The sequence below is a fragment of the Neopelma chrysocephalum genome, unplaced genomic scaffold (genome assembly GCF_003984885.1).
Source record: "Neopelma chrysocephalum unplaced genomic scaffold, ASM398488v2 Primary Assembly neopelma1_42, whole genome shotgun sequence".
Lineage (NCBI taxonomy): Eukaryota > Metazoa > Chordata > Aves > Passeriformes > Pipridae > Neopelma > Neopelma chrysocephalum.
In genome coordinates, this window is record NW_020897700.1 from 16,773,430 (window position 1) to 16,794,798 (window position 21,369).

Below are 21,369 nucleotides of genomic sequence, written 5' to 3' on the forward strand. Positions count from 1 at the left end.
CAATGTTGTTAATAATTCTTTTTTAATTATTTTTTTAACAAATGAAACCACACTGATGTTTAACTGAAGATAGTAGGTAAGAAAACAAGTAAAATAAAGACTTTCACTTGAACATTTTCTGTCCTGCTAACTAAATAGAATCTGAAGAGAGTGATATCTGTGCAATCACATATATGCCCATGATGCAAGATCAATGGGGCTTGGGTACCTTTCTCTAATGAATATATTTACAGTGACTGTAGAAAGCAATCATATTTTTCTTTGCTTTCTCCCATGTGTTCAGTTGCTATAGTAGGTAACATTTCTAGAATCTACAAGAAAAATTGTTCAAATATATTTTAAAATATGTATTTCTGGTGTAGATAGTTTCCAGTGCAGAGAAATATGTCACAAAAGAGTTGGTGAAATGCGCAGAAGCTGACAGGATGCATAGAAGTAACAAACTGAAGCTTTTCAGAAACTTGATGATGTGCATAAGTTGGTGTTCATGTGATTTTACAAGCAAAACTAGAAAGGTGTTTTGGAAATGGTGGATTGCATTTGACAAAAATGAACTATCTTCCTTCCCCAGAAGAAATAGCATAGGTCATGTTGATAATGACATGAAGAATTTCTTTCAACATAAGTAACTTCCAAAATTTTTCAGTTAATGTCTTTTTTTATATATATATATGCCTTTTTTCTCCCACTTCTGCATTTTTTTTCTCTTTTGTACATCTTTCCTAATACCTTTCTCACCATCATTGCAAAGATTCAGCACAGCAATTTTGGAAGCTCATAACTGAAGCTCAGTTATGTGCATCTAAAAATATTAAGTTCAGAAAATTAATCCATGAGATTTCACAAAAATATCTGAGACTAAATTTACCATCTCATCAGTGCTACATCAATATCTGATAACCTTGCTTTCTGCTGATATTGTTTATAAAAGCTGACACATTTCAGTCCCATTCTTCAATAGTCATTGTTAGCAATACACTAGCATAGCAAGAACTGTTTTTCTATTTTAAAGAAAACATCTAAAACTCAAGGGCAGACCGTACTTTTTTACTGTCAATGTCAGTGTTTTTGGGGAAAGTCATCTTATTCTCCATATTCTGAACAAAAGCCACTTATTCTCTGCTTAGTTTATGGTGAATACAAGTCTAAAGTGTTAAGTGTTGAACACTAAATGAGAAAATTGGTCGCAAGTCTATGAGGTTTTTTGACATTCTAATGAATCTCATTTGAAGTATATATACTAATATTGCACTATGATCTGCTAGATTCTCATTTCTGCTTCATTTATGCACAGGTAATTTTTAGCGCATGCTTTCTTCTTATCTTAAAATTAAAAAAGACATTTTTAAAGGATTTTTAAAAAGTAACTATTGCTGCAAGAACAGTTCTGTTTAAGAAAATTTATCAGAAAATGTTGTGATGCTATGCATGCACAGTCATTATTCACATGTGTCCAAACAAATGATCAGACAGGTAAGATGTCCTAGCTGTGGGTGTTATATCATCACATATCAGGACAGGTATGATTAGAATAGATAATTTAGCATATTTTCTTAAACAGTGAAGTATCATTTTAGGTCAGAGGACTTCTCATATTTTCTGGACTGGGAAATTAATATTTCATTTACTTTGATTTTTTTTTAAACATATTTTAAAATTAACCTTTGCACTAACTTTATTGGTTAGAAATATATTGTTGTCTAACTTGGAATATTGAGTCTATAAAAGCTGTAAGTTTATATACACACAAAAACCTAAGCTACCATATCTGACTACTTTCAGATCAGCAATTCCGGTAACATGCATCAAATCAAATTTTAACCCATCATAATAACTTTGAAATTTCCCTTAGGATTCCTTGAATGGTGCATGAAATCAGTTACAAAACATACTGAGAGGATATGTTAAGGTTGAGCAGGCAGTTTCAGTCTGCTGGGATGATAGTAGGAACAGGAGGGAGAGAGACTTATTATCGACCACTTTGTTTACTCTCTCTTCAAGAGATGTAAACACATAAAAGCTGGAATTCCATTCTTCTTCATAAGGAGAAAGAACCGGTCTGTCAATCAGGATATCCCATGTTTGAATTATTTTGCTTATACCTAATAAATAGTCTGTGAGAAACAACCTATAGACATTATGGGTGCAGATTACTGATTTCCACTGCAACAGAAGACTTTGAAGCCATATAGATTAGGAATTGGCTTTCTTGGCCTGAGTTTTCCTCTAGGCTGAAAAAATTTTCATAACAATTAAATGGCCTCTGCAACTTCAAAGGGTTCTCATAACAATACAGTCTGTAGAATGAACCTTTTATCTGCACTGTTGTAAATATTGTTAACATATGTAGTAGTGGTACTTTTCAAAACACGATCAGGTTTACCTAGTATTCCTGTAGTACTAATACAAGAATATTAGGCTAACTAATACATATAGATATTTCTTTATATTTTCTAAAGTGACTTTAGCCAGATTTGAGTGACATATCTTTACAGGTTTTTTTTATTTCATGTATTTCCTGTCTATTAAGTAATTCTCCAGCTGTCCAATATTGTTCAGGTTTGATAAAAAATAACCATGATACGGTTGAGAAACTCCAAGAATATATTTGAATTGTCAGTCAGTGCTGCTAATACTGCACTTCTGGTAATTCTGATCTTGAATGATGTATTCAATGAGGTGCAGCCCACTGCTTCATGGAAACATTCTCTGTTTCTGTATTTGATGACAAGGGAGCCTTAAGGAATCGATGACTCCTCAAATGTCTATGAACTGTGCTTCTGAACTATTTTTTAATGATCCTAGTGCTCTGAAGAGCGAAAGTATATGTTTTATTGATTTTTGTAAAGACTTCAGTGAATCATTATAGTGCATGTTTCACTCCTTTATAACTTGAGTTCTGTTGAATGCTTTGGGCTGTGCAGATTTGTGAGAAACACAAGGTCTTGGGGAGGAGTTTAATTCAATGGACATAGCAAGTGAAATTCATTTAATTGAACTAAGAATTGAATTTAACACACGTGCATAATGAGCTCTGAAATTTTGCTTTAGCATTATCAGTTTGTGAATTTGAAACTAACAAAAAGTGATTATCACTGATTTTCATAATGATTGCCATCATTAACATTTTAAAGAAGTTAAAACATTTGTAATATGTGAGCAATGACATTCAGAGGAAATCCTATTAAAAGCAATGAAAAATACCAGAATGGTAAAATTATTTTCAGAAAGTAATACACACTGTTTAATAATTCAACTACATTACAGTTAATTTATTTTTTCATTAAAAATGTTAAGATATCTTAAATTATTTTCCCTTAATTTACTAATGAACTTAAAGAAGCTTGCTTTCTTTAAAAAAAAACTTAGAAATCATATTTGATGGGTGATTTCCATGTAAAATTAAGAAACATACCTTAAAATTATAAAAATTACTGTATTGGTCCCAGGTCCAGCTAGTCCAGTGCTTTCTTTCCACATGAACTTAAGTTGATGTCTAGAGAAGTGTAAGAATCACATCATTATAATTTGTTCTTACTCTCCCAAGTGTTTGTGTAGCCTATTCCTGCACATGTAAGCTTCTAGAATCCACAAAAACCTTTGGAAAATATTTTTTTTAGATCTGTCTCTTCAAACATGAAAACTACTGTCCTTCATTTTGAACCTGGCCTCCCACTTATTTTGATGGCTTTCCAGTCTTAGAAGATACAATAAGGCATCAATACCATGACAGCCAAGATTTTGTTGACTTCTGCAAAATCTCCCCACATTATCTGCTTTGTAAAATAAAAATTTAAACCTATCTGATTTTTTTTAAATATTTAAACTGATCTATACCCTTGTCATACTTGTCTTTCCTCTGAGCTTTTACCCACTTTGCAGAGGACACAGAGCTGTATATGGTATTCACGTGGACAAATCACAGAGCAAAATTATGTTGTTTTTTGTTTACTTTTAGTGCTTCTAAGCATTGATTTGAATTTTTCTCTGCTAGAGAGGGCAGAGTTGATAAAACTGCTTATTATGACTCCACTGTTTCTCTCCTGACAAGTCAACTTACAGCCCATTGATCTAGATTCAAAGGATTGCTTTTGCTGTTGTTTAATGCTTTTCCCTACCATTTAATTTATCTACCATTTTATTGCTTGAGTTCTCAATCTCATAAAGTCCTTGAGCTACTTCTTACAGCCTACATTCATTCTTACTACTTCAAAAAACCATTAAAACATATAGACTTTGCTTCAATGGTAAGCACTTTATTAGTACATGCATCTATAAACCTTTGTAAGATATAGTCATCTATAATTTATTAAGTAATTTGATTTACTTCAGAAGATATTTAAGAATTTTCTTAAAAGATATTTGCTTATGCAGTAATTTCTGGTCCTAAGAAAATAAAAGATGAAACCTGTTTCAATATTAAAAGAGTTTGATGCTAAGTTCACTGAAGCAAGAGGTCAGCTGACATATTCTAGTTTATCCTTTGTACTTTTAAAACCTGAAGCACTCTTAATGTTTCTAGTTATTTGAATAAAAAATACTCTATCCTTGTGAGAGGAAACAGAAACCATGGGGTGTTAGCTTCACATTTGTCTTTCAGAGAAGCTGTAAGTTCTCTCATAAAATAAATATTTCCTAGGATGACCTATCAATCACTCTTCATTAAATCTCATTGACTCGTACTATAAATAAGTGCAGAAATTATTCTCTTTTCTTTCATAGTTTTTCATCATTTTCTTATGAAATTGGTTTATACAGGAATTCCTAACAACATGAGCTATTACAATATTATAATTTTCAATAAAAAATGTTTTTCTAGTCTCTTGTCAGCAAAGACAAAAGATGAGTAAGCAGTAATCATAATGGTATTAGTTTTCAGTTTTGAGTAGCAACCATATTACTGTAATACAGAACTAGAATCCTCTGCTACCCTGAGCATAAGGCAGAAAATAAGACTTGAAATTTAATCCAGACTGTGCAGCTAAAACATTAAGGAGTTGTGAAAAAGTTATTTATGCCTTTTTTTTTTCTTCCTTGCTTATGTGTGTGCTGTTAAACAATTTTGGGAAAAGAAAGACTTCTTTGCTGGCATAAGGTCCTGGAGAACAACTACTTATGAGTCATACTCTGTTACTTTTCATACTGAAACATTTTACTAAATATGTGAATAATATGTTTACAACGAGTTCAAAGCAGAAGATACAGCAGAAAATGACAAAATTAGTCATGCTAATGGTGATGTGTGCTGATTTTAAAATTGCTGTAAAAGAAGAACAAAATGACACTGATAAAAAAGCTTTTTTTATGTCATTTTGAGTAAATTGAGATCAATGCCAGAAGAGTAAAAGGCACATTACCTGACTTCATTTCAGCTATTTCAAGTCAACAAGTAATGTTATCCATTAAGTGCAGAGCTTACTGTAGTTCATGGAAAAAAGGCTTCTTTGTTTGGTTTTAAAAGTTGTTCTATTTTAAATTAGGTTTGAAATAGGCAAACAATATAAATACAGGCTTGATGTGGTCTTAATTTTAAATAGTGGGTACTATTTGGCATAATGTTCATTGAAGAGTGTTTTGCGGCTGCTAAGAATAAAGAGATAGAATATAATAAGAAAGTTCAAATTGCACATGTATTAACAGAATTAAATTAACCAAGGTAGTCTACAGGTGAGTAAGATCTTCCTCCTTTTACAGATAATCAATTATAAAGTGACACACAAACCATAAATGTGACATCTTCCCATATTTTTTAGGTTTCAAAACTTTTTATTCAGCATGATATTGTGGCTGTTCTTTACTCATCTTAATACAGTAAGAAACTGCTTAGTCTTAATAAATTTCATATGCTTTAGTTTTTCTGTTTCTAGTAGCCTGATGTGGTATTCTAAGATCACAGATGAGTTTTATGGTTATGTACAGACCCATACAGACTATTTTGGGACATTAAAGGAGTTGAAGATTAGATTTTTTTCCCATGTATAGAGAAAGAACTGAAATAGCCCAGCTTCTACTATCTATTCTTTAACTTCTTCAGAAAACTCAAATCCAAGTATAACAACTCTTTTCATAAATGTGCTAAATTTAGAGCATGAAAATGTTCCATATTATGCACATTGACCCAATATACTTAGGATTAAGAAAACAGAAAAGTTGGTCAAAGCACTGTACAGCTACCACTGTCTTTTTTTTCCCAAGAGAATGCTATCCCCTCGCTATGTTTTAGAAGTGCAATGATATAATTTTATCTGTTGACTTAAAAGAATACTGATATAGCTTGACTTATACTACAAATGACAACCCAAGATGTATGACTCTTGAAAAAATAATTGTTAAAATAAGGTTCCATTATTGATTTATTCCTATTACTGTTGGGATATTTTTACAAATGTCAGCTTTGAAAACTCCTTTTTCCCACCTTTCTTAGTTTAATTACTAAATATTGGTCAAATTGAGAAAATTTGAGTACTTACACTCTAAGTATTGTAATACCTTCCTCAGAGTTATTAATGCTTAGCTGCTTTTGCTTGTATTGGTCAACAAATTTTAAAACATTTTCTAAAGGCAGCTGTATGTGGAGCTAAAAGCCTTATATGTGAACACACTCACTGTGTTTGTGTTCATGTCTTTTGGACTGTAAGCTATTTAGGGAAAGCTCTTTGAATGCATTGTCTTTATCTTCCAAAAATTCCTGTCTATGGGACATGTAACAGAGATGAACTAACACTTTAAGCTTAAAAACAGAAGTAACAATAGTGTATGTAGTAGTGATGATATGACATTTCAAAACAAAGTATACTGCCAAAACCAAAAGATGTCTGATAATTATCCATTTTATTTGTTGATTCAGTTGATATCATCTTGCATTTGATTTCAGTATGTACTGAAGATATTTTAGAAAGTGACCAGCAATATATTTATATTAGAAAGTACTTACAAATTTATAATAGAAAAACTGTTCTTAACTTGATCTAATTTTAACTGAAGGATATGCAATATAGGTCTATAAGGGCATGCAAAAGTAGGTCTATAAGGTCATGCAAAAGTAGGTCTATAACATAGATTCTAGATAACTAAAGAGAAGCAATGAGAAAAGTAGTACTTTCATAATTTTCAGTAAAGCACTTGGTATGATTACACATTAGAATCTGTTTAGTCAACTAAAATCTGGGGAGTTAGTAATGATAAAATGAATAAGGAGCTGGCTGAAAGGGAGATGATATGGGTTCAATGAAATGGGAAAATACCACTGTGAGGAGTTATTATTGAAGTTTTCCAGAGATCACCTGGGAAAAAATTTTTTAATGTTTGGAATTGGATAACAGTGAAACCTGACACATTAAAAGGGATATGAAAATTAATGTTACAAAGTACAAGAACTTATACTTGGTTAATAGTAAGAAATTATACTTTAAGCTGAGAAGTAATCTACTGCAAAGACCACAGTAGAAGAAAGTTGTGTGGACCTGTCATTCAAAGGGCAACTGTGAGGAACTAGATGAGATCAGTGGGAAAATGGCAATTGCATTCTACAGGCATATTGACAGAAGTAATTCAGGAAAAGATATGGATTAGTTGACACATTGCACTTCATTATTCTAAATATTGTGTACAGTTTTCTCTCATGTGTTTTCAAGAGGGTTGAATTCAAGCTGGATGAAATACAGTGATAACTTCAGTAATGAAAAACATGTTTGGAGGAATCAGAAGAACTTCGCTCAGGACCATTAGGCAGGATGAAGGGTAGTGGAGTTTGCAGAATGGCTGCAACAGCCAGGAAATGTCTCAAAACCTTTCAACCATATAACACGCATTCCTCAGCCAATGCAGAAACGTCTTATATTTAAATAATTAGTTTTGGTTTGGTTTACTTGTTTGGGGCTTTTTGTTTGGTTGGGGTTTTGTTTGTTTGTTTGGGTTTTTGGGTTTGTTTTGTTTGTTTGTTGGGGTTTTGTTTGGGTTTTTTTGTGTGTTTTTGTTTTGATTTTTGTGGGTTTTTTTGTTTTGTTTTTAAGGTGTTTTGCTTTGTTTTGTTTCTGTTTTAAAATCTTGGGTATTTTTGAGCCTCTTCAGAAAGAGTTCCTTTCTCCTGATCAGTGTTAGAGTTTGAAAATGTCTTCCCAACAGTTAACACTTTTCTGCTTTCTCCCTTTTTGTCCTATTTTATAATCATCTCATTTTATGTTATTTCCAACCAGACATTTTTACACAGCTATCTGCTGTCTTCATCTTATAACTACACTTCTAGCTTTTATTTAAATGTTTGTGTTGTTTGGGTTTTTTTATTTGCATTTCTCTACTTTGTCTGAAAGAATGTATCCAGTAACTTTTGTAATTAAGAATCAGGGATTCATGTCAGATTGATATTGCATCTGGAGGAGCTACAAACAAGCTCACTAATAAGGTACACCATAGCAGAGCATTCACACTTCTGATAATGGCAGTATAAAAAGTAATACCTGCCCTCTACTTATATATATAACTGCTGTGTAACCAACAATATCCACATTTACTTTTTTGCTTGGTGATGGTGTCAGTAAGCAGAATTTAATTCACTTCCATTTTTTCTAAACCTTTACTCAGCCTTTACATTTAAAATTAAATTTAAAAAAAGTGTGTGACTAAACTACAAGTAATTATTATTGATCTACAAAGGCAACATGAATGCAAAGTTACGAGTTGTCCTAGTCAGGGATATCTCTCAGTGACCTGATATCATTATCTGTCAAAAAAGTATGTTGTCTCAGAACCAGGTTTTCATTTCTTTCAAGGAGGAAAAAAGAGATTGTAAATGCATCATTTAGTTCCTGGGCCTATCTTTTATGTTTCCAAAGGAATGTCATGAAGCCTGCGCTCTGAGAGAGGTGCTGCTCTGTGAACATGAGAGTTTTTTGCACAGATCACACCCTTCCACCTCCAGTAGCATTTGCTTCTTTCACCATGGCTGCAGACTGTTAATGGTCAGGGATTTTCAGGGAGTGACCTGTCAAAAAGGTCTGCACTAGGTACTGCCCTGTAAGCTTAGGGCTTTTTGGGTTGGGTGGTGCTTTTTTTTCCCCAATAAGGAGAAAACATATGCAATAGTTTTCCCCTTAGATAATAAGAAAAGCAATAATGCAACCTATATATGTTTTTTTACTGTGAAATAATAACTTATAAGTAATTTTATAATATATGAAGGTTTTTCACATAAATGTTGTTCAATATTTTGTGGGAAAGCAGTGATTCTGGTGCATTTATTAGAGTAGGGTTTTTTTCATAACTTGTAAGAAATATGTAACATCAGTGCATTGGCCAGTTCCAGGTAGTACAACTGTTTCTTCATTTTGCAAAATTTTGCATTTGGCTGTTTTGTTACAATATAAGCCTGAGATAGCTGTTGTAGTTGCATTGAAAGATGAGAAATTTTAAAGAAATTCTTAGGGAATTCCTCTGGCAAAATTTGTGTTATCATACATTATTATTATTATTATTATGTTTATAATTACTATTAACAAAGTTTAAAAAAGTAGTTGAACTATTAGTGTTGACAACATGATACAGCAGTCTCAGTTTTGATTCAGAATATCATCTTTGCTAATGTAGTAAATTTTAAGTTCTACCTTTGATAGGTGTTCTCTTTTATAATGTTGTGCTCTAATTAAAAAGTATAAACATGTCTATAATAGTGATTGGCCTTATGTATGGAGGCATACAAAATAATACTGGAGTTAATTAAATAAAGGCTTTGAAATCTTGTAGAATTTAAATTGTCTGTGTCAGTTTATCATGTGAGACTTAGGAGTTTTCATAGAGGGCTCTATGACACCAGATGATTTCATGATCACTGCTTAAAGCCTTGAAATATACTGAATAGTGACTTCAAAAATACAGATAATTACTCCTTTGTAAATCGGATATCAGAATACTTCTCTACCTTTTGAGATCTTTGCGTAGTGAACTCAGGAAACAGGCACAATATGGATACTATTAGTTGGCTACCAGTTTTGAATCATTCAGTAACCATGCAGTTGTCTCTCAGTAAGTCTGCATGATAGTGTCACTGAAAAACCATCTCCTGTAACACAGAAGCTGAAGTGCTTCTGAGGATGCAGTAGGTTTAAAAAACTACAGTAAATAGCAGAATAGTCAATTTAATTTGTGCATATTCCTTTTCTTAGCGTAACGCATTGTGTCAGGTAATGCATCTAGTTAAAAAAGGTCAATCTCATTTGGGCATGTCTGGTGGGCACTGTCACTTCCATTTTGAGTCATAGAACAACCTTTCTAAAAGAAAAAAGAATCAGGATGGGCTCTCTTTGGATCTAAATATAAAATTATTATTTTTAATCACATTTTTTAACAATTTAGTTTGATTATTTAAAAGCAAAGCTTACTTTCCTGAGGATTTTGATATGCTTTTTTAATGCTTGCACATTGGGGGGGTATGAAGTATTGCTTTCATGAGGCTAAAAAGAACACATAGAGGATCTTAGCTTCCTTATAGATTCCTGCTTTGTTATAATGAAAGTACTAATGTGTCTCTTATGTGAAAGTATTTTGGTAATTAAAAAATAATAGATACATGATGCATTTTGTAGTTTACTTGAAGAATGAAAGATAAAAAAAGTAGAGATTTTTTCATGCTTTACTGGCTGAGTGGAAAAATTGCTATTTGGATAATATTCAATTCCTATATAGTTCTTTTGTCTAATATGAAAAAATCCTTACAAATATAGAATTTTGATATGCTATGTTTAGTCAGGCACACCCCAAGAGAAAAAGCCAACTCTCAGCTGATCAGCCTGTAACCTAAGGCAATTACACAAGAGGGAAGAGTATACAGTGTCATCAGTTTGATATGTATCACTCCTTTTTTATCCAAGTGTCCAAATTAGTTCTGGGACATAGAAGTGAAGAGGCCTTCTGTTAATATTGGAACTATGTAGTACAAAGATGAGTGGAGAAAGATTCAAGATCGGTACTTCTGTCACACATCTAAATTTTTTAAAGATTTTTTTTTTTAAACACTGAATAATGATGAACTGTTAGCTAACATGAAAAAAAAATAGAACGAAGTTTCTGACTACTCCACTGCTCTGGCATTAACTGTCAGATAACTTCCAGTGTCTGACTTTGGATACACCATCATGTGTATTACAGTCTTACCTCTGAATTCATTTTCATTTTAAATACTTCTTCTTACAGCATGATAACTTGTCAGTCAATGTAATTGAAATGTCATGCTGACCTTTATTTGAAATCCTCTGAAATTCCTGGGGTTTTTGGAAGTTTTTTTTATTTTCATTCCATTTAAAATACTTAAATTATCCATGTTCAAAAAGTGCATGCTAATTAACTGTATGAAACTGCCTGCTAATTGATCTTACAAACAATATGTCTTTTGCAGATGTAGTTCAGCTGAGTCTGCCTGAAGATCAAAAAATAAGCACCACTGCAGCAACAGTGGGACAAAGTGCTGTCTTAAGTTGTGCCATCCAGGGAACACTGAGACCTCCCATCATCTGGAAGAGGAATAATGTCATTCTGAATAGATTATATTTGGAAGATATCAGTGTAAGTAGTAGAAAGTTCTATTTAACAGCTTATTATCAAAACTTGTCATAAATAATAGAAAAGCTCCTTACTCTTGATGTTTCAAAGAAAAGAAATGGAAATGATATGCCTGCCAAATTCTGTCTAGTTTTATTTTTCTTTGTATTTGAACCCTTGCTGTTAAATATAAAGATGTTTCATAGACCAATCATTCAAAAGAATAAATATACCAATAAAAGCACATGAGGACAAAATTGCAGCCCAAAATACAGTCAGCATTATATAGTCAGGGTTATACAGTCTTCAAACATCTAGAAGAAAAGAGAAATTTATGAAACGAACATTTTGAGAAATGCATACAATCTGTACAAACAGATCATAATAATAACAACCGTATCTTCTAATAGTTCAGTGGAAATGTATTTTTTCCAAAATAAGTATTTCATAATAAAATTGATTCTTTTACTCATTCCTCCAAATATTCAGCAGTGTGTATGGTACCTCTCAGAGAATGAAGAAAGGGATATCAGTATAATTTATAAATCTTTTTTTTAGTAAGGCATGTATTTGCCACCTAACTTAGCCTTGACCTCAAAATACAGAGAAAAATAGAAAATGAGAAACATGATTACATCTTCTGACAAAACTCTAAAAATAGCTTTTCAGCTGTGTTTTCTGTGCTTTTGGGTATGCTTACTTGGCTTCTGCCATTTTGTATTAGCAAAGTTAGAAATGTGGACAAATTGATACATTGGGAGTTGTGCTTTCTGTCTGACCCCAGTGAGTCTGAAATCCCCAGAACTGTTATATGTGTGGAATACTACCACAATCAAATATCTAGTTTGTCTATTTTTATTTCTTTTTTTTTAATGAATATTTTATTTCTAAGGAGGCAATTGTTCTCACGCATAATCTTTGTTTCGTTTTGGTTTTTGTTAGTTCTGTTAGTAACCTGAGCTTCCTCACAGTGGTGCTCTGTAAAATAAGGGACAATTTCAAAGCTCATCATGCTTGAGTTGTAGCTTTAAGTCATTTGAGAGGCTTAGGATAAACCCAGCATCATCTAAAAAGTTCTCTATTGAATAAAGGTCTTCAAAATCTTACTTGAGTGCCAGAATTATGTTGGTGCATGCATTTTGTGTGCAGGTACAGTAGAAACTTTTAAGGGAGTAAAAGCTTCCAGTGACAGGAGTGCATAATTCTGATGATGACTGTATTTATCACTTATTTGTTAGCTTAAGAAAAATATAAACAAACTGGAATGCTTGGAATTCTTTTTAAGCAAAAATTATGTTATAGTTCAGTCCCTTAATATTAGGGACTGTTTTGTCATGATTCAAATATAGAAAGAGAAGGTCAGATCCAATATCCATGCAGTGAGGTACTAAAATTAATATAGCTCAAATATATCTATGTGATATTATTCTAATATCTCTTTCTAGGTAAACTAAAAAAGGGAGGAACAAAGAATTAGTGGAGTTTGGATAAAAAAAGAGTGGATAGAAAGACATTGGGTTAGATTGTTCCCCAGAATTTCTTTTCTTCAAAATTTATTTTATGACTCACTGTTTCCACAGATTTGATCTCTATATATTTATTTCTAGATTTTCCTTTGATTTGTTTCTTTTTTTATTTTTTCCATATTTCTTTGGTCATTTCGTATCTTTCTGAACCTGTTTATCATATATTCACTTTTTTGTTTCTTACAGTTTCCTATTTGCTTAAAGATTATTATGTAACCATAATTTAGTATGCATTCAGGCAAAGTAATTAAAAATAAAACCTTGGAGAAAAGAAAAATAATTGTGCAAAAAAAAGTTGTGTCCTATATTTCACTATAGAAAATGAATTTAAGACTTAAGTAAATATTACTTCAAAGGAACAATGCAGAGTGTGCACCAATGTATGTCACTATTTAATCACCAAAGAATGTGTTATATTTATTCAAGCAATTTTAAACATTCCAGACCCCTAAGTCCTTGTATAATTTAAGATGTCCCCAGAGGCTTTACTATGGCTATATTATAAACTACATTGAAATTTACCTAACCTGGGAATTCTTAATTTACTCAGTTATACAAGAACCATGCCTGTGCATCTCAAGCCTAATAATGTTGTACAAACAGTAGTACATTTTGTGAAAATAACAAAACAAACACTGACCTGGGAAGATAGATAGTTTGGGTTTGGCGTTTTTTCTTCAACAAAATGCATCAAAGATCAACATAACTGGAAGTCAGCACAAATATATGAAACCAGTCAGACTAAACAGTAGTGACAATGTGATTTTGTAAATCATAGCAAGTGCTCATACTTATAAATTAAGTTTTTTCACCATCCAGTTCCCAATATGAATTAAGCTATTTGCATCAAGGAGGGACAAACTCAGAACAATGTAGTGTCCTACTGTTTTGTCAAATGGAAAAATGCAATAAGAAGGAGGAAAGGAGTCCAAATCTAAACTGAAATTGATAGATGAATTTCTATTTATTTTTTTTTCTTAGTATCCTACTCCTCCACTGAAAGTATACAGGATATATCTCTAAAGCTGTCAACTGTGGAGTGGCTAAGAGTGAGTCTTAATGAGCAGTGTTTTATACAGTCTAAAACAACTTAAAGAAATGTGAGGAAATATTGTTTCACTTTCAAAGGATGACAATAAGTAGTGTATTTTAAAATTTTCTATTAGGTATGCAGTCAGATACTAATAATGTAACTTAATATTCAGTTGATAATTTTAAAAGTTCTTAGTACTCCTCAACTCTTCTTATGGTACTTATCAGTAGCAAGTTGCAATAGTTCCAAAAATAGTAATCTTTCTTTTACTGAAAGTAAAGGGAGTCAGGAATAATGAGCATCCTTCTGAGTGAAATTATGAAAAATTATATGCCTCTGCAAGTTTTACTTTACTTAAATTGTAATATAATTGGTCTGTGACTCACTACAGAATTGATAGCACAGGACATTTTGCTGATATTTTAGTGCACATATAAAACGGTTTTTTTTTTCCTTGCTGTTATCCTGCATCTTAAATTTAATATTTGTCTTTCCACTTACCTCTTGGAATATGGTTTAGCTAACCTATTATTAGAGAAAATAATTCCACTGTATGAAAAATAGCAGATATATTTCCCAAATGCAATACATGCTACTTTTTTAATGTTAATTTATTCACTTTTTAAAGTTTTCATTTCTTATTTTACTTTATTGTTTTTCCGATATTTTCCTCCAGTTTTGCCTTCAGGTTATTCAGAATTCCTGACATCTGACCTCTTCTTTTTCTTCCAATTTCTCATCCTTTATTACCCCTTTTTTTATTAAGAAAAATCTCAGGAGAACCTCTTGAATTATTCCCTTCCACATTGTCTTCTCCCATGGGAGGCTATGGACCTACACACAAGCTTCTCTTTATGCATGGTTAAATTGTTCTTAATATAACACAGTTATGACTTTAGGGCAATAGTCAGAAATATAAATGCCCTGTCTGCCAAGAATTTGAGGGAGTGTGTGTGTGTGTGTGTGTGTTTGTATTTCTGATAAAATCCCAAGTGAACCATAAATGTCAGGGAAATATTCCCCAATCTTTTTTATCTGCTCTCCAAAAATAACAACTCTTAAAAGTAAAAAACTAAGAAAAAAATTAAAATAAAAAATAAAAAATTATTAGGATATAAACTAGAGGACTTAAAGAAAGTGAAGATTAATAATCAAAACAGAATTGTGTCCTAGTTCTGTCCAGGACAGGGGCTGTTTTTGCAGTAGCCAGATGGGGGCATGTCTAGTACCTGGAGGTAATTCTGTGCCACCTCATGTCATTTTCTGGGGATAAGGAAAGGGCTCCCTTCCAGGTCAGGTAGCCTAGCAGAGAGGGGGGTGGGTGAGCAATCACTTGCCTCTTTTTTCTTGTACAATCTGTCATTAGTATTGTTGCGGTTACTATTCATTCTCTTATTTCATTGCTATTTCCAGTAAATTGTTCTTATCTCAACCTCTGATCTTTACCTTTTGTGCCTCCAATTCTCCTCTCCAGCCCACCACAGGGACAGGAGGGTGAGCAATTGAGCAACACACCATTTGGAGAGTTTCAGTGGGAACACTAAATTGTGGAATACCATTCCTAAACCATGACAAATAGATATTCAAAATTTGTGTAAACCAATTTCTTTATTTACGAGTGTGCTAAAAGAGGGAATGCCTGCTTGCAGGGATGGCTTAGTCAATGCACTGACTTTCTGATTTGCTGCAGCAAGCTCTGCATGCTCTTGCTTCATTCCTTAGGAGCTTTTCCTTCTCTCTGATGTTTTCCCACTGGCCCTCTTACCCTGCAGAGCCTTTGATGGGGATCTCTCACCCTTACGTGAGGAAAAGTGTAGGAGTCCTATGACATGAAGGGAGCACCAGAACCTCAGAAGTGATGCTCCTACTTTTTGGAAGACAGTAACTCTTGTCCAACAATGAAGAAATCAAACTGTTCAGTCATAGTACCATAGTCAAAAAGCTAGCAATCTTGTTCAATACAAAATCTGGGTCCTGACCAGTTTATTTTGAGCTTTTATTAGTAAATTGCAGTGCAGCAATTGCAGTGTCAGATCTTCTATGTGGTCCAGCAGTATTCATTCTGTGTTACCGCCAGGATATATGAAGTTTATTTTAAAAGCCTACTTGCAGGTTTTCCTTATATATTATGCTTATGACACCTCTTAAACATATCTGTTACATATTTCTCATATATTTTCTACTGATTTTTTTTTCTTATGAAGTAGTTTGGTTTGTTTAACAGTGACTCATCAAAATCAGCACATTTCTATTTTTACCTGTATTGAATTGTCCTTTATCTTTTACACAGTTTTTCTTTTAAGTAGGAAGTATAATTACCTTTTCTACTGAATGGGTCAAATACCGGTTTTGTTTTGTTTTTTTTCTATTCCACCTTAGAAGTAAAATGAAAATAGTTATTGTCAAAAATGCCAATCAGCTTTATCAAATACCTAATTTTTTTTGTTTACTTATAGTTAAGTAAAAAGTCTTGACCACCAGTGCAACCATCTCATTCAGTCCCCTTCCATCCTTTTTTCTCTTCCTTTTTTTTTTGAATCTGATTTTGAGTCCTAATTAATTCTTTAGTACTGGGATAAATCACATGTATGACTTTCAAGATATGGTATGTTTTATTTTGAGTATTGAGGCTATTTTAATATTTATTTTAGTGATGTTATGATGAATGCTACTTTGGACCGTACATCGTGTTTTCATGACACTGTAAAGGCACATATAAACCAGGTACCACAGCTGATCTGTAGGCTTCTGGGTTAATGAAGTACTGTGAAAAAGATTGGGATGAGATTTCATTCATAAAGTATCAATTCCCATTAAAATAATTTGGATATGCCAGTTCTATAAATCTGGCCTAATTGAAGTTATAATACTTCAGAACTTTATGATACAGCTTATTATGTACGTTTTTTTATGGTGGGGACTATTTTAACTTTGAGCCAGCTGATGAAATGTTAAGATCCTCATAGGCTTTCTCTTCTCTTGTGCTCAATCAGTGCACTTCATTTTATCTTTATTACAAATGAAAGTGTTTGCTTCACAGGTGAACAGAGTCATATTCTGTGGACCATCATCTCCTCTCATGCTTTCAGCAGTGTAACTGAGATTGGGATCTGGTCATTTTTCTATTACAGAGTGGGGCAAAGCAATTGTTTCTTGTAGAGCTGAGTTCCTTGTCTTGCACTACTCATAATTTTACATTCTAGAGCTGTTTCTACTGTTAATATCCAAAATAGCTGAATCCGTTAGTATTTTCCTGTTTGGTTTTCTGCATTTCAAAATAAAAATCCTGGTGACAGTGAAAGGTGATGATATAACATGTAAATCCATTTCCCCTTACCATGAAGAAATCCTTGAAAATAACTGCAGGCAAGCCATATTAAACTACCTCAAAGACAGTGTTATACATTTCTGACATTTACAGACAGAAATTATCAACAAAATGAGAAAGAGACACTGTGGATTTCTGAATTACTTGATTCTTCCAGACGAATTTCTTAACACAACACATTGAACACATTGTTAGAAGAGTAGCTGAAATGGCAAATCTGTACTCCTAGATGTTTAAGAGGACCTTCTGTGGGAGCTGAAATATATAAATACCAAAGATGTTCAAAATATTGTTATCCTGGTTCTTCATAGATATATCTTGTAAAATGCAGTTGCTTCCATAATACATCAGTGATACTTTAATTTCTATTTTATTACTGTTGGCATTGTACAATATGGTTATATTCCACCCTGCCTATTCTAAATCTTGTGTAGTAAATACTGTTTAGCACATTCTGTAGAAACATGGAACTGTTTTAAGGTACAGGGATAGCAATTTAATTTACGTTAATGTTTTCTTTTCAGCAAGCTTTTAGATGCATCATGATTTTTCTACTATATTATTCATTCAAATGCTGTTTCTTATTGTCCTGCTCTAGTAACTCCTACTCCTTTTTTTTTATTCAGAGAAATCAGAACTTTTATCACACCTACCTTTTTTCACTTTTGCCTATCTTCCCTGCATTTTAAAATTAGTGGAAAGCTGTTTAATATTCTGTGTTATAAGCTGACTTCAAAATTTTTATAAGCATCGCTTTGTCATCCCCATAGCATCTTTCTTCCTCAACTCTTTCTTTTCATTTCAAATTCAGTTTTCTCGTTCTTTTCTGTATATGTATATATAGGGATGCAGGTTATGTCTACAATCAATATTTCTGTTACTAGCAAATTCAGTTTGGGCTATTAATTTCTGATTAGTTCATGAAAAAATTGCAGCTTGATTTTTATGTAAAGTTATAGACTTACTACTCTCACTTTTTATGCTGTATACATTCCATCAGCTAGGTGAAACACAGAATCATTTCTGAATAATTTTATTACTAGTTGCATATTTATTTCTCCAACTTGTCCAGGTCATTCTGTAGTACTTTTTTCTATCCTACTAGATTTAATGCTTTTCACATCTTTGGTAAGAAATATTTGAAAGGGTTTTATAGTACAAAAAAAAGATAACCAAGCTTTTCAGGTTATTATTTTAGAAAAGAAGTCTCAAAAGAGCAACATGTATTAGGCTACAGCTAGCAGTAAAGGTCATTCCTTCTTAAAAGCACGAGAAAGATGCTTTGTTAATAATGGCCTCCTGTGGTTCACAGCCCTGACTTTCAAATCATTTCTGTAGTACATTAAATAGGAGGGCCATATCACCAGTAATAAAAGTGCTTTGATATCTAGGAGTCTGTTTCATTGAACAGAGAGGCACAATTACTTAAATACCAAAAGAAAAAAAAAAAGAAACCCTTTTTTCCCCTCCCTTACAAGCAGCCCAGGAAGAAAAATTAGGATAGGTAGGACATAACTGCCTTTTGAGAATTTGACTCAAATGGCATTTATATATTTTAAAAAATAATAATAATTAAAAAGAAAACTGCAGAAGTGTACCAAGGTATTTACTCAGTACTGACTCAGAAAGAAAATTGCTACCCACCTGAAAAATAATCAATACTGCTACTTGCAAAGGTGAACATGAAGCAAATTACTTATCTAGATCAAGCTTGATTAGTTTGTGAGCTCTGACTGGATAACAACAGAAAGGGTATGTCTGCCATGATTTTCAAATGATGATATGTAAGCTTTCTCTATCAAACTGGTCAGTGATCTGTCTACCCATACACCTTGTAGTATGTGGCATCCATTCATTTCTAAATTTTATTGAAGATCTACTTTAGCTCAGACTGATTTCTCTTTCACCAAACAAAGTCATGTGCCATATGTTAATTTTATCACCTTCATGTGTATTCTTCCTTTCTTTTTCATGTTTATACCATTTTTACACAGTTATCTTAATAATCTAGAACTCCTTTTTCAGAAATTTACATTCAGAACCTTTTCTGTTTGGATATAAAGAGTATTTGTATCCATAACAAAGATTTTTCATTGTTCTGTTAAAAAGGAGAGATAAAATAAACCAAAGATTTTTCTAAATTTAATATGAATTGGGGAACAGATGCATCAATGCTGTCCATCTGATTCTCCTTTCATGTATGCCTGCCTATTGTAGCACTTCAAACTACAACAGAAGTAGGAAAGTTGAAACAGTGCTTCTAAATAATACCTAGCTTGGTTTGTTATAAAAAAATTATCCTACCCTAAGGAAAAGATGATCAATGAATCTGCATTCTTAATGTACTTTTGTGGATACAATAAGATAGAAGTGACTGGATTTTTGGACAGTTACCCAAAAGTACTTACTAAATATGTTTGGGGTTTGCTGGTGATTAAAGTTTTTCCTCTAGAGCTTTCCAAGGGAAATATATTAATGTTTTCAAATAATAAGTCTTAACATATAGATACTTAATTGAAATATTGAAGAAGAAAAAGAATATTTTTTTTAATTGAAAATAAATTTCAGAGTACCTTAATAATAGAAAATGTTCTTATCCACTTTCCTCTTAAGTATGTTACCTTGTCTGGTTTAAGTCAGATTTATGAGTCCATTTACTCTTAAAAATTTTCATAAGAACAATTTTTATGCGTTTAATTTCAAATAGTCCTGTTAATTGAGAGGAAGCTATGTCTTCCTTTGTAGTGTTTTTGCTCCTTCCAGGTAAATGTCTCTCTATTTATGTTAATGAGAAATAAAATAGAATTGCCATATTATGACATGGTAAGATATCAATGCCATACCACTTTTTTCTACGAGATATTTTTAATTTTGTGCAGCAATTTGGTAAATGTTAGAAACTCCATGAAGTTCCTGCTATTGTCACCTATAGTTAATGAAAGATGACTGAAATCCTGTTTTGTCTTTATGTTTTTGACATTATATACATTAGTTTTAACATCAGACAAGAAATCAATTAATGTAAAAAGGCTTTGAAGTTCAACCTGTGAAAGTTAAACAATTAACATTTTAAATTATAGCAAAAGGGAGGCAGATCAAAAAGCCACCTTTTCTCCCACCTATTATTATTATCTCCCACCTCCCTCTCTATTAATAAAGATCTTATTTCTGACATGGATTCTATGATCACAGAGTTGGCAACAGTTAATGATAGAGTTATAATTGGAGTAAAAGATAATTGAGACCAAGGGTTAGATAAAGAGATCAGCAATAGAAAAAGAACCTCTGTATGTTTCAGTCTTGCAAAGTAAGACCGCGCTGCATACAAGAAAATAATATGTGATGGTATATCAGTAATACAGTTACATATGGTGACAGTAGCATAGAAGCTTTCCAATGAATAGTGCTGTCCCATTGTTTAAAATAATGACATAGAGCAAAGTGAAAAGAGAAATTTAGTGTATATAACTTCCTTGTTCATAAAGGACTTATACTTCTAAAGAAATTTTGGATCTATTACAAAAAGCAGTACTTAGAAAAGCAAAAATTAATTACAGTAGACAAATACAAACAATAATGGCGTTCTGAGTAATAAAATTATTTTGGTGTATCTTGTAGAAAGTTGAAGTGTGTTAACAAAGCGTTAGCTGTTGTTGCAACAGAAGAGAATTTCTTACTGTGATTGGCAGAGCAGTTGTAAAATTGAAGCAACGTATCACAGAAGAGACAACCTGCTACTCTGTATTAATAATTCAAGTAATGTGTGACTGGCCCTCTTTTGTCTCTACTGTTGTCTGTAGATCATACATTAATGCTGCATTTAAAATGATCAACTTAAAGAAAACTATTCAAGTCACAATATGATTTTGTCCCTCTTGGTACATTAAGAGTGAGCTAAAGCGAATCATTCTGATTTTTATATCAGGTTTGATGGTACTAGGTTTATTTTTTTT

The 21,369-nt window shown here is 32.5% G+C and overlaps 1 protein-coding gene across 5 annotated transcripts in view; it reads left to right on the plus strand.

Moving 5' to 3' along the window:
• Window positions 1-21,369, plus strand: part of FSTL5 (follistatin like 5) — a 289,125-nt gene that overhangs the window by 185,738 nt on the left and 82,018 nt on the right. For all 5 annotated transcript variants that reach the window (XM_027676803.1, XM_027676801.1, XM_027676804.1 and 2 more), the window contains exon 7: window positions 11,387-11,553. In XM_027676803.1, coding sequence (XP_027532604.1) covers window positions 11,387-11,553 — 167 coding nt within the window. The remainder of the gene's footprint in view (window positions 1-11,386; window positions 11,554-21,369) is intronic.